The 17,434-nt window shown below is 43.6% G+C and overlaps 2 protein-coding genes across 4 annotated transcripts; one reads left to right on the top strand and one right to left on the bottom strand.

The window, feature by feature from the left end:
- Positions 1-134: 134 nt before the first annotated feature.
- On the top strand, positions 135-9,983 carry LOC139443437 (mitochondrial amidoxime-reducing component 1-like). Of its 2 annotated transcripts, none has more exons than XR_011651730.1 (7): positions 135-823; positions 4,215-4,391; positions 4,543-4,717; positions 6,812-6,952; positions 8,594-8,653; positions 8,853-8,927; positions 9,313-9,401. XR_011651730.1 is itself a non-coding variant. In XM_071224427.1 (7 exons), the coding sequence occupies exons 1-7, from the start codon at positions 588-590 to the stop codon at positions 9,422-9,424; spliced, it is 981 nt and encodes a 326-aa protein (XP_071080528.1). In that variant the 5' UTR covers positions 135-587; the 3' UTR covers positions 9,425-9,983. The 2 variants fall into 2 exon arrangements, 1 of the variants encoding a protein (XP_071080528.1); XM_071224427.1 differs by having other exon boundaries at positions 8,589-8,653; positions 9,313-9,983.
- Positions 9,984-12,507: 2,524 nt separating this feature from the next.
- LOC139443231 (lysoplasmalogenase TMEM86A-like) lies at positions 12,508-15,991 on the bottom strand. Of its 2 annotated transcripts, none has more exons than XM_071224203.1 (3): positions 15,867-15,991; positions 15,513-15,629; positions 12,508-13,976 (listed from the first exon to the last, which is right to left on the bottom strand). In XM_071224203.1, the coding sequence occupies exons 2-3, from the start codon at positions 15,539-15,541 to the stop codon at positions 13,301-13,303; spliced, it is 705 nt and encodes a 234-aa protein (XP_071080304.1). In that variant the 5' UTR covers positions 15,542-15,629; positions 15,867-15,991; the 3' UTR covers positions 12,508-13,300. The 2 variants fall into 2 exon arrangements, with proteins under 2 accessions (XP_071080304.1, XP_071080305.1); XM_071224204.1 differs by having other exon boundaries at positions 15,513-15,626.
- Positions 15,992-17,434: the final 1,443 nt, after the last annotated feature.

Raw genomic sequence — 17,434 nt, 5'->3', positions numbered from 1 at the left:
ATATACCTTTTATCGATGAATGATAAACTCACCCACCCTATCCACCTATAATGCCTGTTAATCGATCAATCGCGATATTGCACCCACCCCATACACCTACAACACCTCTTTATCGAGTTTGTTTGTTTGTGTCACTCTCTGCAATATTGCAGTAATATATATGATCATACATGACGGCAATCTGTTAATAATTTAGTCTTGACCAGACCAGTGATAGCTATTTTGAGCAACACCCCCACGATGCCCGCGTACGATGTGACCGAACCTGTCCACCCACCAGTTGCCTCGTATGGAAGGCACAGGTTGCTAGGAATCCATCATGATACCTATGCCCTACATTTCACAAGTACGTTTACCCTCAGTCAGCTTGACCCCAATCCCCCAACTCCACATCCGCCACCCCACTTTGTTACACCACGTGGTCAACCCGCTCAGCTTTCAAACACACACAGGGTTCCGACAGCGTTTTCACCTGTAACCCATATTTACCGAGCCCCTCTCTCAACACAGATAGGACTTATCGATCAGTCTCCTAACTTGGACACGTGGATTTTACAGAGACGCATAACGAGGCTTATGGTTCGAAGATGGTTTCGGGAGATCAGATCAGCGAGTCAGCGTTTATATTCGGAACATTGGCCGTCTCCTCCGCAGCAAAATATGCATTTGGCGCTTACACAAGATGGCAGAAATTACAACGGTTTGAGCTGGTGGGGCATGTTACCGCATTGAATCTGTTCCCAGTCAAATCGTGCGGAGGAATCTCAGTTCAGCGCGCGCTGTGCAGTCGCCTCGGGTTGAAAGTTCAAGGGGTCACAGACAGGTGAAAGTCTTTGAACTTTATGAATGGATTGCATGATTCTGTTGCAATACCCATTGTGTAATTACTGTTTATTATTTATTTATGGTAATTCATTGTCGTGTGATATAGATCATGTAACGTATCTCATATTTAAATTAATATTTAGATTTTATTAATAAGATATAAATACTTGTATTTGACTTGTCAGCCGTGTCACATCAGCTGGAAATTGGCTGCTTAAATTTAAAGCAAAGGACGTTGTTTATTTAAAATAATCTGTTTTCTTTACGCTAATAAATAGGGATAATGGTATCACCACATGGATATGCTTTGGTTCATTAACCAGTTAAGAAAGACAGTGTTTTATGTGTGTCAAGGTGGCACAAGGTTTTACTTTGACCAACAAAATCAGGGGTCTAGGCACTGACTAGACTAACATCTAGTCTCTGTAATGAACATATCGTATAGAAAAAAGCAGTTCTTAACATATCTTAATAAAAATAGAATGGAGCCCAGAGACTCTCTTCATTTCCCGATACTGTAGTAATCTAGACTTGCCAAACTTTATAGACTTGCATGGGCTATATTTGATATATTTGTATCAAGGTCTGTAAGACAGACTAGGTACTGATCTAAATATATATTTATTTAGGTCAGTGGTCAAGGGAACCCCAAATATTAAATTTCAAGGGTTTCACTGGAATATGAGGGTCCCGTGATCAATGTAATGAAATGGTGTAGTGTACTGCAAGATTTGATATTTACTAAAATCACTGGACTTTAATAGTTCGTGTCCAGAATTTGGTACAATGAATATTATTGTGCGTCCCTTTGGATGCGACACATTTTTATTGCATCCATTCCAGAGACCATATAATAGATTATATGGTCTCTGATCCATTCCATATATGTGTGCATACTGGCCGCGCGTTCCTGCATCATGTATAACCCTGGTGGTTAGGTGCATGTTTTGCCGTATCTATGTCAATGCTTTGTCGGACTTGTAAATGTCCTGCCACAACTTGGAAACAGATTATGATGTCAGTAAGTTTTGTAGGATTAACTGTTTTATATGTATGCATTGCCGCCCAATCCTTATAAGCAGATATATTTTTCAGGGGGGATACGGGCGAAAGTCTTACCTTTTGTTCAGTATTTTAAAGAGTGGGGTTTACTTAATTTTCTTATTTGTACTGTGTTCCATTTATTTGACATCTGCATTTCTGTCAACGACTGAGTTATGTCGGTGTTGTTATTTCATGTCTATTTCATCATGGCCTGGTGTCCTCGTCCTACATTGTGGAGTCAATTGCTGATGTCGACTGAAATAGACGACAACAGTGTTATTCTACTGGTCTAAGCAGCTGACCTAGCGCTCCAGATAAACATATCACTTATTTATTTAGTATACTGAAGGTTTAGGTAGATGATTTAAACAGAAATATTATCCAGCCACACGAAAGAAAGCACCGCACCATTTTCGGATCAAATAAATATATTTATGGTGAAACAAATAACGAAAAGAATTCACCTCTAACAATGATTAACACTTCCCTGAAAAATTGTGACTGAATGTTTTGTAGATATTTGAATGAATGTTTTTGTTAGATTGTTATGATTCGATCCAGGAAAATGCCTCAAATTTGGTAACACAGAATCAGAATGATGAGAATGTGAAAACAAATAACCTTGTTGCCTGATAATGTGCGCTTCGTGGTCTAGTGGTAGAGCATCCGCCCGAAGAGCGGAAGGTCCGGGGTTCGATCCCCGGCCGCGTCATACCAAGAGACGTTAAAAGATAGTACTTGTTGTTATCCTGTCTTGCGCTCGGTTTAAGGGGTATTATGGGGCCGAAACAAGGACTGGTAGACTTGGAGTCAGTATACTGTGTCTGAGTGTGGTATTCATGTTAAACTGCGTCATGGTGTCTCAGTGTACTAGCACCATAAATTAGTCCGGACTAGTACAAGCAGCCACACACACATTACATCAGCAGACGCGACGTTAAAACCCATTTCACCTCAACTGATAATGAAAGACGAAATGTGTCCTTTGGCCCCCCGAAGTGACACAATTAAATGGACTCCGCTCGACGGTCTGTCGCCCATATTCAGTAGCGACCTGGACATTGTAATACATACCGCTTGTGAAACTAAAGTATTGTATCTGTTTAGTAGAGCAATCATTACCTGTTAAATTGATAAAACTTTGAGTTAGCAGACAAACAACGGGTGAATGAATAATTTGAGTCGAACCTGCTTAAATTATAATTCTAAGAGAACCTCGAGTATTTCTTATAAGAAGCTGAGAATGGGATAAGTATAGGCTGATAGAGCTAAGTATAGAATGGGTAAATAGGCTGCCAGAGCCGAGAAGGTAGTCTCTTTTACAGACCCCAGAACATATAATTATTTAATACTACGTTCACCAGTTTCCCGCTCTTCCCCTTCACAGCTCAAGCAGCATATACTCATCCCCCTTTTCAGCTCAAGGGGTCCACACTACTGGAGGGTTCATGAAATGAGGGTGATTGTTTTGTTAAATATATGCGCTGGGGTATATGCAGGAGACTACCCAGTCCCACTCACCATCTAAAGTTAGGGGACACTTAAGATTATTTCCATGAAAGTCGTAGTAATGTTCATATCAATCAGTCTTTATTCATGGTACTGATGAGGCCTAAGGCTTATAGTACATTGTCTGGGGCGTGTTACAAATGTTTATAAGACCGACAACTAGACTTCTATCGCGTTTGTTTTCACAACTATGATTTGGACGCGATTTTTCAAGCTTCTGGGTAAAATCGAACAATACTGTTTGTACTTGTCCTATTCGTCAAGGACCTGCTCGTGTTCAAATGTTAAAAACGCTCCCCAAAAAGCCCTTATATCGACTTGTTTGACACATGTTAACCTTTTCTCTGTATTTTGTTTTGTCTATAGTCTGAAATTAATCTTAACATCTTCTATACTAACACGGGAGCTGAGGTGATCCTATTATCTAAGTGGCCGCATTTTGCTATGCAGAGTTGCACCCCTTTTAAAAAGGGCGTGCTAGTACCTATTATCGTGGGTTCAAATCCCGTCTCGCCCTGGTGAAATTTCTAGGTTTGTCAGCACTATACCCTAGCTCGTGGGTTTCATCAAAGTCATAAACGTCTAAGACCTGTATCTCTTCGGGCTTTCTGTTCTGTTCTGTTCAAAGCGGCGTTAAACCCAACTCACTCACTCACTCTATTTGAACACATCCGATAACTTTCATGGCGATTCCTAAACGTTTTCTGAACTATGTAGCTCGAGTGTGCCGAAAAGTGCCCTTGTCTCTCATTCTATTCCTCGTTCTTAAAATGATGCAACCCATGGTAACAAACGATAGATACATCATGACACGTGTTCGTCTATCGTGTTCACAGACACTGGATGGTAACGAGGCCGAATGGCGACTTCCTGTCTCAAAGGCAGGCCCCGAAGATGTCGTTGCTAAAAGTCAGTATCCATGGAGACCAGGTGTTTATTGACGGACCAGGAGTGCCAACACTGAAAGTACCCATCAATCCCCCGGTTATCCCGTCCCAAGTGAAGACATGTCGGTTTGTATGAATGCATTTTGGGGGTATTACAGTTAGGAGGGAGTAAGATTCTTGACTTCAGTTGAGGGTTCAGTGTGTCACATTTGAATTGTTAACTTCAAACACATGTATATACACACACATACCCGACAGCCACCCTTCCTGCTTGCAGTGTGTGGGAGTGTAGGACGGAGGGGCTGGACTGTGGGCAGGAGGCCGCAGACTGGGTCAGCTCATTCCTGGGACTGGAGGGACTCCGGCTACTGTTCTCGGCCCCGGGGATGCACAAGAGGGAATCCAGCGACGAGTTCAAGCCATGGGGAAACCCTGCCCTTCTCGGCGACCAGGTAATATTGAGCCTCACATTGTGCCCAGTCGATTGCTGTGCAGTTGCCTCCCTTTGGCGTGTCAGGATCCGATGATTTTAGTATCGAATTCCAGATTGGCACTGCTCCTTCCTTTGTTTTCACTCTTTGGTTTAAAAACACACTTAAATGACCTGCGTCACCTTCCCTTCCCAATTAACCTGACACACGGTGATGTAACTGAAATAGTGTTCACTCACTCATTCACAGACTGACGTATGTAATGGCCATGATAGGCGTAGTTGCAATATAATAAGTTGTTGGCTTATCACGACTTGGGTGCTATTTGACTCCGTGTGTACGCATGGTTATCATTTATTACAATTTGAAAATTGATTGAAGATTGAAATGCTAGGCGTGTGTTTGATGCCATATTGCCAGGTGAGCTGGAAGGAGCTTCAGTTTACAGAGATCGGAAAATGTATGTTTCCTTGACGGTGGGGAATATGTTTTCCAGTACTACACGCTATAGCGGGGTTCATAGGAATTTTAACAAGACGTCATTGGCCAATATAACCAAAGCAGATTACATGTGAGGGAAGATAAAGAGGTATAACTACATATGTGGAAGGTATTTGCTGAGATAATTAATTTTCAACATTGTGGTAAACATCTAAGACTTGCGATACTTTCCTCCTAAATTACGCTGACTCACCGTGATAAAACTCAAATACTGTTCAAAGCGTACCAACTCACGGTATTTACATGCAGTGACCACTGCGCTGGGGTTAAAGAGTTGTCTCGTTATGTTAACAAAACACCGGTATTCGATCACACAGGTACAATTGATGAAGCCAGTTCTCTTTATCCCACCTTAAAACACTAGCTTCTGATTGGTTGAGGAGGGGGCAATTATTGAACGTGTAGCCCGTTCATGTGGTCCCGCTTGGCCTTTATCAGATAACATGCATATCTCGAATAAGTATCGTTCAGTTGTAATGAACCGATGTTTATTCGAAAGCATTGTGTAAAGGGAAGTAACTCAAGCATTCGTGACCCTGTATGAATGAATGACGGTAAGATAAGCTCGTTGTCAACCGATCCCTCGGGGCATATGGAGTGATGTACCCTGTGTGTGAGCCCGGCTCGGGTACATAGTCTCACACACAGGGTACATCACACCGACCTCTGAAGATCCGGGGTAGAATAGGTTTTCAGCAGCCCATGCTTGCCGTAAAAGCGACTATGCTTGTGGTAAGATGCGACTAACGGGTTTGGTTGTCAGGCTGGCTGACTTGCTTGATGCATGTCATTGTATTCCAATTGATCGATGCTTATGATGTCACTCGCTGGATTGTTTGGTTCAGACTCGTTTCTTCACCGACCGCTGTTATACAGCAGGGATGTTTTTGAGTGCGGCGTTAGACAACAAACAAACATCACACCGTATACCCCTCGATTGAGTGAGAGAGTGAGTTGGGTTTTACGCCGCTTTAAACAGTGTTCCAGTTATATCACAGCGTGTCAGCTTAATGTGGGAGGGGGCGATCGGGTTGCCTAGTGGTTAAAGCGTTCGCTCGTCACGCCGAAGACCCGGGTTCGATTCCCGACATGGGTACAATGTGTGAAGCCCATTTCTGGTGTCCCCCGCCGTGATATTGCTTGAATATTGCTAAAAGCAGGGTAAAACCATACTCACTCACTAATGTGGGAGGAAAGCCCGAAGTGATGCAAGACTCAGACGTGTACCACTTCGGTTAAACCCACGAGCACGGGTATGGTGCTGACAAACCTAGAAACCTAATCGGGGCGAACCGGGATTCGAACCCACAATCATAGGTTTCTGGCGTGCCCAAGGGACGCAACTCTGCATAGCGAATCGCGGCGCCTTAAACGACTGGGCCACCCGTGCCCCGTATACCCCTCGAGATCGGTTGACAACTTATAGTGTCCAGACCGCGATGATATTCCCGGAAGAGTGCTATAAACGGCGTAAAAACTCATTTTTGTTACAGTCTGAAACCTGCATCACTTCGGGCTTTCCTCCCACATTAAGCTGACACGCCGCGATGTAACTGGAATACTGTTAAAAGCGGCGTTAAACCAAACTCACTCACTCACTCATTTTTGTTACAGGCGGCCTACAGTGACTTTGGGGCCTACATGCTTCTCTCGGATGAGTCTCTCGGCTTCCTAAATACCAAGCTCAGCAAGCCAGTGTCCATGCGGAATTTCAGACCCAACATCGTCGTCAGCGCCAAAGAAGCATTCGATGAGGTATGAACATGATCACCAGAAAATGAGGTTCAAACCCACCACAGATCACGGTTCCCATACTGACCGAGTACTAAAATGATCGGTGATGATGACTAAATGATCGATGACTGAAATGGCTGCTGAGTATGGTCAAAATGGGCAACCCCTGAGCGACCACCTTTGAGCTCTGACAATGTAGGATAAATATTTGTACCGATATTGCACGGCGTCCTTATTCGAGCGATGGTTTGTTTGTACATGGTTGGAGAAATATAGCAGGCACACTATTGCCCGCGACGTTTATAACCTTTCATAAATGCTGCCCCGCCGTGATATTGCTGGAATATTGCTAAAAGCGGCGTAAAACCATACTCACTCACTCATAAATGCAGATGCGACGTTAGGACTAATGTTATAGTTGGTTTTGGATGGACGACGTCGGTAGAAACGTGGCGTGGCCATAGTTTCAGCACATGTGTAGTTTAGGCCCAACCAGTTTAAGAAACGCATCCTGGGAAAACACATAGTTCCCGATTTCACTAGAATATGTAGCTCTTGGGTCTACAGTCTAGGCAAAGATTGCTAGTAATGTCAATGCCTAGGAGGTGTGAGTGAGTGAGTGAGTGTGTTTGGTTTTACGCCGCTTTTATCAATATTCGAGCAATATCACGGCGGGGAACACCAGAAATGGGCTTCACACATTGTACCCATGTCGGGAATCGAACCCGGGTCTTCGGCGTGACGAGCGAACGCTTTAACCAGTAGACTACCCGACCGCCCCAGGGATGTCTAGTGAGATATGGGAGAGGGCTCACGGGTGGCCAAAATGTCCAAGGTGCCGCAATTCAATATGCAGAATTGCGTCCTTTAGGCACACCAGAAACCTAACATTGTGGGTTCGAATCCAGTTCACCCTGAATATGTTTCTAGGTTTGTCAGCACCATACCCGTGCAGGCGGGTTTCCCCAAAGTGGTGTATGTCTTACATTACACACACACACACACACTGATACATATTTTGATACATTGTTCAAGGCGGCATCAAGCTTAACTCACTCACTCATTCTTTAGGCGTGTAGTTTATAACACGTAAAAGCTATAAGACGCAAACTGTATCGCCATGATAAATTGTGGCATGTTTACGTGAAATACCAATCGCCGTTTAGTTCTAACATTGAAGCCCGCCCACCCATAGTCAAGTTACGGAGTAAAATTTAAATATCCAAGGAAGCGGTCATAAAAATACAAACACCTCACCGACAAGGCTCACATTTCATAATGCACGGGATGTGTGGTTGACAATACAATGTCGAGACTGACACGCATACCTTTTGAGATGTTCTCCGTTCTCCTAACAATGTACATTCTGATGTCACCCGTGAAGATCCGTGTAGAAAAGGTCTTCCGCAACCTTGCTTGCCGTTAAAGGCGACTATGCTTGTTGAAAGAGGCGACTAACGCCATCGGGTGGTCAGGCTGACTGACTTGGTTGATGCATGTCGTTCTATCCCAATTGCGTAGATCGATGCCCGTGATGTCAATCATTGGATTGTCTGGTCCAGACTCGATTATTTACAGACCGCCGTCATTTAGCTAGTGCGGCGTTAAACAACAAACAAACAAACAAACAAACATTCCGATGTGACTTTCTGTTCAGGACAGCTGGCACGAGATCAAGATAGGGGACACAGCCTTCATGAGAATGCTGGACCCGTGTACGAGGTAAGTGGGATCTCCACATGGATCCGTTGTTAGCTCACCTGAACTGGATGTTAATGTTGGTCATAACGTTTCCGATCCGATTCGAAGCGGCCGCGACAGCCATATATATTATAATTATTTTGACCCACTGCTCAGATTTTTCTTTTTGAATTTTGACATCCTGCAGGTTTTCGTTTCATCTTTGATCTTTGTTCTGTAGGTGTACCATGACAACAGTTAACGGAGAAGTGGGAGAGAAATCCAAAGACCGCGAACCCTTAGCGACTCTTAAACGGTAAGAGTGAATGGATGTTGATTTATGCCGCTCTGATCTGTACCCGAGCTTTATCGCGGCGGTCTATAAATCATAGTCTGCGTTTTACAAACCAATGGTTGATATTATGAGCAACACTCGACGCTAGCTGGGGAAGATGACGTTGCAACCACCCAATCCTAAGTTAAAATCCTAATAAACAATTACGACAAGCATTGGTAACTTGGACCTTGGCAAGTATTTGTACAAGTATCACTTGTCCCCAACTTGTATTTTCATGATTCAAATAAAACTGTTTTCTATAAAAAAAAATCCGCGGGTGGGGGCAATCACCCCCACCCTGCCCCCCGGCTGGCTACGGCACTGGTTGTGTATGTGTGTGTTAATAATACCCTGCTTGTTTCAGTGTTCGATGTTTCCCGACATACGGCGAGTCTCCAATTTTCGGTGTTAACTGTGCCGTGGACGTGGAAGGACAGATCAACGTGGGCGACCAAGTATATGCTTTGAGAAAATAAAGATTGGGCATATTTCCTGGTTAGGGACATGTTATTTTGGCCCAGCGGTGTAAGCAAACGTAGGCTTAACATTAACGCTGTTTCTTGCTAAATACTAAGTACTAACAACGTAGCAACCCATGCTTGCAGGAAAAGACGACTATGCTTGTCGTAAGAGCCGACTAACGGGAACGGGTGGTCAGACTCGCTGATGCATGTCATCGTATCCCAATTGCTTGGATCGATGCTCATGATGTGATCCACTTGATTTGATTTTTTACAGACCGCCATCATATAGCTGGAATATTGTTGAGTGCGGCGTTAAACACCAAACAAACAAAACCAAGCTGCCTGTCATGCGCTTTAGGTTTTGCATTTACATTACCATTCCTTCCATTCCGTGTGGTTGACATAAGAGTGTCTTCCGTCCGTCATATCTCGTTTTTATGACAATCAAGTGTACAGAAATGTGTTTCACTAATGTCAAGTAAGAATGTAATAACAACGAAAAAACTGTCAATGTACATATTGCATGCTATGAAGCTAAGAAGTTCCAAACGTGTTACCTCATAAATGTATATACACCCATTACTTTATAACATGTACTATAGGCCTGTGGCCTCTCAGTATTATGAATAAACACATATTCATAACATTCAGAAATGAGCTTGTACCCATGTGGGGATCCGAACCCGGACCTTCGCCGTAACGAGCCATCGCTTTATCCACTAGGCTAACCCACCGTCCACTTATGCACGTGAAAGTATCAACAACGTTATGTATTAGCAACATTAAAACTTTATTCCTTGAACAGTTACATGGTCTCTCGTTACACTCTAACATGTGTCAATACTTCACGGCTCTTACACTATACGTTCCTCCCCCCCCCCTCCCCCCCCCCCCCGTGAATACAGGTGGCCAGTGTGCGGTGCAGTCGCTTTATTTACCGTCGAATCATGCCTTTGGCTGTTTATCCCACCCAATTGCGTGGATCGATCCTCATGTCAATCACCGGATTGTCTGGTCCAGACTCGATTATTTACAGACTGCCGTCATATAGCTGGAATATTGCTGAGTGTGCCGTTAAACAACCAAGAAACAAACAAAAACCACCATTGAACGCTCAGATCACATGGGCAATATTTCTCATGCAACATGTGCCATAGACATATACGAAACACGTGTTTCAGTATCAGGTGACGGTTGTGATCGCAGGAACTCCATGCAAAGAGTATAGCATACTTGGATTCCCTTAGTCACACATTGACACATGTCAGTACCTGACATAAAGTTGACATGCGTCACTATTTCCCCGCATAGCAGGGGACACAGGTGGCCCAGTCGTCTAAGGCGCCGCGATTCGCTGTGTTGCGTCCCTTGGCACGCCAAACACCTATGATTGTGGTTTCGAATCCCGGTTCGCCCTGATTATGTTTCTAGGTTTGTCAGCACCATACCCGTGCGTATGGGTTTCACCTAAGTGGTAAACGTCTGAGACCTGCATCACTTCGGGCTTTCTTCCCACATGAAGCATTCGTGACCAACTCGTGTTATTCCGGGACAAGCCGAATAGCGACTCGTGCCCCTCTCGTGGCCATTTTTGCGACCGGGTTCCGTCTTCGCGCAAACGGGCATACCTAAAACAATTGTCAACTCGTTGCATAATGGTTCACGCATTTTCCCCATATATTATTTATATTTTAGATGCAATTTAAAGCACATCGGGACGTGCAGAATTATACAGTATGATTGCATACATTAAACTGTGTCTTTGGTATATTTTTAGATGCAAGACATATGTAAAATCAAAAATTATTTCTGAGGGATTCTTTGACGAAGAACTTGAAATCATACGCGCATTCTGATTGGTTTGTCTTTTTTTCGCACATAACATTCATCGATAGGGGGACGAGTCTTCTTGCAGGTTACGGAAAGGGGCGAGTGTTGACGAATGCACATGAAGCTGACACACCGCGATATAACTGAACTACTGTTAAAAGCGGCGTTTAACCCAACTCACTCACTCTCTCACTCCCCGCATAGCGGCCGTATTCACGGGTGATGAAGTATTGACAATGATGATGGTTCGGTATCTCTAGCAGTCATGCATCCTTTCTGGCACAACATGGACTCGGGGAGATGAACATTTGCTGGATCACAACAAACAGGATTCACTACCAACAACTCAAAGCAGCCACTCTTCCTCTTACAGAACAAAAATTAATACATTACTAATCGGTAATTTTGTGTTATTGAGCACTATCGTCTTGTCAACAAAATGAACTGTTTTCGTGGAGGCGATCTCGAAATTGCCAAGGGAACATGAAAGACGTCATTTTACAAAGGCGATTTCCATGATCGTTTCACTTGAAAGGGATGACTATTTATTGTACAACTTATTCTTTATCTAATCACAATTCATTTTATACCAACAGCAAATTTTTCAGAACAAACATTATTTATAACGATTAATATCTTGGTACAAAAAATGACAACAATTGATATTTACCCCAGCATTTACGGAAAAACAATCTTCTTTATATCCTAGGACCCCGAATCTCCCACCCAACCCCCAAAATGTCGACCCTTAAGTTCAGGTGATGTACGTCACTGTAGGCTGTTAGTTGTAGGCTGCTGCATGTGAAATCGCCGTATGACGTCCTCTTGCACACTGACACCACACATAAGCTCACAACTGTGCATAATCACAATAAGGCAAAGGTTGAAAGACTTCAAGCATGTGTGTGCATTGCCTCCAGCTCTAGCGGCCAAGCCGTAGCTGTGTCCTGCCTCGCATTTATTATCCGACATATGTTCTGGTCGCTAATAAAGGGATACGATTCACGCGTGAGAATGCAAGTTACAGGATATCGTGGACACAAGCTCCATGAGAGTGCAAGTTACTGAAAATCGTGGACATTAGTAGACACAGCGGCCGAGGCAGTGAATGCGATACCTTCGTGTTCACAGTCATTACCTTTAACCAATTACATTTTCAGTCGAAAGATCGGGTGTCCTTGAAGAAAATGGTTGGATAACTAGGGGACACAAAGTGTTAACGACAATCTGTAAGTGTCTTTTTTGTAGACCATTATGATGACATCTCTTATGATGGCATCTCAGAAAAAGATGCCATAACCCTTCAAGCTGATGGGACAGTCGTTGCTTTCTTTGATGGTGTTGATGTCAAGTGCTTCAAATGTTTTGAATGCTGTTTGGACTCAGACTGGAAGTGGTGAGCCAAGGTATCATCAATAGTCACAAATTGCTGCAAGAACCTTTATGGATCAGCTTCAAACAGAGCTACGTTACCAAGAGACGTGTTGTGCGTGGTGCGTTTGGATGAGATGGCACCAGCCATTGAACAGAACGAGCTGTTACTTTCTTCATTGCTAAGGTTTCTATGGATGAGATGTACTCTCTCCTGAGAATGGCCATCTAGCAATATTACCCTCAGTCATTCGTCGTTCGGTCATCCCAATATCGTGGATTCACTGGATCATCTCTAGTGTTGTTGACGTCACAGGACGGGGGTCGTCTTCAAGGCTCTTTCTGCCACGCTGCTGCCCACCTCTTTACGGTGTCATAGGGAGGGACACCCATTCCTAGTGTTGTACTTATATCTTAATGGATGACTTTAAGTGTTTACCCCTAATTGTGCAAGTATTGAATCACTGCACGTCCCTCAAGTTTGTCCATTTTCCTAAGATCGCACAAGTCTCTATGGCATCATATAGTGTCTATAACTAAAGGCTTCGCTATAACGCAAGTCCTTCCGTGTGAGGTTCAGAGCTTATCAATCAACCCTCGTACGTATTAATTTGCGACCAGTAGATGTCGAATAGTAAAAACTGGGCAGTACAGTTACGATGTCGCAGCTAGTCGGAACTCGCAACCTCAATTTCTTACAGTAGACAACGCAAGGCACATTTGACCAGCATAATAGGTGGCCATTATTACCACTTCAGCCAAAGGAACGCGAAACTTCCATTTGTCCAGCCCTATCAAACAGTCGGAAAACATAAAGAGCGCAGCACCGCAGGCTCCGAAACAAGCCGAGTTTGTCCGATCATACACGAAGTGTTCCACAGCCAGCCACCCAACCCCAAAAATTAGACCTTGATACACAAGCACTAAGACTTTCATGACAATGGAGCTGATACCACTTGAGATGAAGAGGTACAGACACATACTTAGCAACGTGAAGAACACACCGCATCTGGTTCTCTTGAAGTTAAAGTCAGTAGCTAGTCCAAGCATGTAACACACATGCGCGACGGCGAAGAAAAGCATGCCGGGAATGAACAGCGTTTCGCGCCATATTAGGCACATGTCCCCGAGGCTGGAGAAGAACAGGCCCACAAAGAAGTGCCTGGCATATATCGTCTGGTGAGAATCTTTGGTTGTGTGGATAAAAAATGCTAACGACCATATGGGGATGGCCTTGACTATGGCCGCGTCCATCGTCTCCGGTGGGTACTGCAGGTAGGGTCGGTATAGGGCGAAATACGCCCCCACGCTTAGATAGAATGGAATGAGCCGGATGTCCATCAGACTAGTCGCCATTCTTGCCCTGGAGAAGATAATTGTTGAATATAAAAGCCACTCTGGTATTTGTTGTCAATTGATATGAATTGTGAAACTGAAGGGGTAAACTCCGCTTTTTTTTTCTTCTTCTTTTTTTTTGACATAGCAGATTTTTCTTTTAAATGACAGAAAGGGGAGCTTTGTAATCAAACCTTAGAGCTAAGACAGCTTTGCGCAAGTAGTTCGATGTTGGCGGGTGGTGGTCGTCGACATATATGAACTGTCCGGCAAAAGAAGAATCCTCATTCGTTTTGACCAAATATTTACATACTTTATGAAAAAGATACTTGTGAAAACAGTCGCAGAAACACTTCACACTTGATAACCATTTCTTGTTGGTTGTATTTTTAGCTACCATCACTCATGGGTGTATACAGTAAACTACGTTTATAACGAACACGCTTGTAACGAACTGACGGATATAACGAAATGTGTTTTGATCCTGTCCATTTGCTGTATACATGCTGTATATATGCTTCTAACGAACTACGGTTATAACGAAGTAAAATTAGTGTTCCTTTTGAGTTCGTTATCACCGTAGTTTACTGTACTTTCTTTTGGCAGTTTATCATATAACTGACCTACTGTACACAGCAGCATCCAGTCCCATTTCCTACACCCTCCGTATCCCCGCCATACCGAATTCCACGATTAAAACAAACAACTAATATCCTGTCGTAAAATCAGCACTAATTTAGATGAGGACAAAATAATAAAAAGCATTACTTTTTTTTTAACCTTAGATGATTTAATACTGGGAGTAAGTCGGGATTTTGTGAATAAGCATTTGTTGGTCCGGTTAAACCGTGATACAAGTAACAATTGTGTTTCCTATTGACACGTGTAAATAAAAGTGCGAAATGTCTAAATGGCTGTATGTTTCGTCAACATTATTTCATTAGGCTTGGCGGAAAATCCACAAAGGGCAGAGAGGGAGAGGGGACGATTGTGATAACTTGTAAACATCCTATGCATGTGATTAAAACATATTTAAAATAAAAAGAACACTTCTAGTTACTCATTTGGACATGTTCGTGCAATCAAGAAAATAAAAAAACCCCTATATTTTTCATCAACCAACAACCTCATTACTCTGGAATCGATTTAGAGAAACAAGGCTGGCGTGTTCTCTGAGAATTAATCAAATATGCCTGACATTAGATACACGTCAAATAGGTCAAGCCGAACTAACGTGCGATATGTTTAGTTATATTCCTAGTGCCCTGTTTGATAAAGTTATGACATAATGTCTAACTGCAACATTAAAGGTGGACACTCAGTGCGTTATAGCAGTCCGGTTGATAAAGCGCTGTTACATCCGACCTTGGTTCCGGGTATAAATCCAGTAGGCTACACTTTGCGCACTCGTTCTTGGAGTGTAAACGATTTGATATGATATCGCTACTTGCTTTTGAAAACCCATTAATGACAGTTTCGACATGCATATTAATCAGTATCGAGATACCATTTGAAGTTCGACTTATTTTTAAACCTGTAACACTTATTGACCATTTCAACCAACCTTGAAACGATCTGCGAACCAGCTCCCATGGCAATAAGCTTGTAAGAGTCGTCTCCCTTGTATGATATTTTTCCTCTGATTTCTTGCCAATCACTCAGGTCGAAGGTTAAATGTCTGCTGACCTCGGAATTAAAAACAATAACACTATCAATCATTACATGTTAACTCCAAGGGCACACACCAATTAGTGTTGTGTAATATCGCATCAAGACGATTCTACACAAGGTAATGCCTACACTGATCAATACCTCCATCCACACGTGGTATTGATTAAACACTGCAACCATTACCACCATCGAAATAGCACTTTGTACATTTAACGATTGGAATAAAGCCTTCTCGTGCAGTACATACCCAACATACAGCCTGTAAGTGACAGCGTCATTGTCTTAATAGATCCTGGAGTTCAACAGAAAACCGGAGACGAGTGTTGTTTTAGCAGCTCGGGGTTGCGCATGTCCCTTGTGATACTGGCGCTCATCAACATAATGATGGACAAGTCGCATGTACATTTCAGTGTAGGCGGTGTGTGTAGCTGCTGATCAACAGCAATAGAACGCGTTGATAGTTGGTGTGTGGGAACGGATTTCACATATACTGACACACATTTCACTTGATTATGAGACGGCTGAGTGATGTTTATCTCTCCAAGGTTATCTTGCCGTCCGTGTTACAGGGGCGGTTTTGGTAGGCTAGTGGTTAAAGTGTTCGTTCGTCACGCCGAAGACCCGGGTTCGATTCCCAACATGCGTACAATGTGTGAAGCCCATTTCTGGTATTGCTGGAATATTGGTGTAGGATATCTCCCCCCCCCCCCCCCCCCCCCCCTCGCCCAACACACACACACACACACACACACACACACACACACACACACACACACACACACCATGACACTACCGCCACCGAATTTGTCGAATTCACGTTCACGATGTGGGGCAAAACGTTCATTTGCACGACGATAAACACGTTGTCTTCCATCTCGCCGGTGAAGAGGAAATCGTGATTCATCGCTAAACCGCTCCTCAAATTCAAAGGCTGTAAGGTATGGCACCAACGCAAACGTCGCTGTCGATGGATCTGTTACAAATCAGGGACGAAAACTGGTCATCTGGGTTCTCGGACGGTCTGCAGTGGAATTGAACTGTGTGTATCGGTCATAATGGCGCTGTGGTGGACGTTGAAGTGGCGTGCGAGAAGACTGCGATTCCCCTCTTTGGATACGCCCAATGGCGATGTTCCGATCGGCATCGCCGAGTCCGGCATTTTAGAACTTGAAAACAATGCAAATCAACAATGGCTGCGTTTTGTCGTTTAACAGGCGACCAACATTTTCCATTAACATATATCCAATTTATATACCGAATTTTTTGTGTTCAATGAACTTCATACTACCAGTGGGGGCACGGGTGGCCCAGTCGTCTTAGGCGCCGCGATTCGCTGTGCAGAGTTGCGTCCCTTGGGCACGCCAGAAACCTATGATTGTGGGTTCGAATCCCGGTTCGCCCCGATTATGCTTCTAGGTTTGTCAGCACCATACCCGTGCTCGTGGGTTTCACCGAAGTGGTAAACGTTTGAGACCTGCATCGCTTCGGGCTTTCCTCCCACATTAAGCTGACACGCCGTGATATAACTGGAATAATGTTAAAAGCGGCGTTAAACCCAACTCACTCACTCACTTTCTCATACTACCAGTGCGTTTCTTTTTTTGAAGAGTATATGTTGAGAGCACTGCACGTTGCATGTCTTGAATGAACTTTGCGCCACTTTTCAGCCGAGATGATGTTGCAAATCCGTAATCATCGAACATAAACAGATAGAGAAAGTAGGCCTGAGAACGGAATGAAAAGATGCATGGGACGTCACTATTGTTTTAACGATTCAATAATTTACAAGAATCGACAGGTTATTGTAAATTATAC

The sequence above is a fragment of the Haliotis cracherodii genome, unplaced genomic scaffold, assembly GCF_022045235.1.
Source record: "Haliotis cracherodii isolate W230 unplaced genomic scaffold, xgHalCrac1.p SCAF_5, whole genome shotgun sequence".
In the NCBI taxonomy this organism is placed as follows: Eukaryota; Metazoa; Mollusca; class Gastropoda; order Lepetellida; family Haliotidae; genus Haliotis; species Haliotis cracherodii.
The sequence above is the reverse complement of the archived record's forward strand: the minus strand, read 5'-3'. Positions and strand labels throughout refer to the sequence as shown.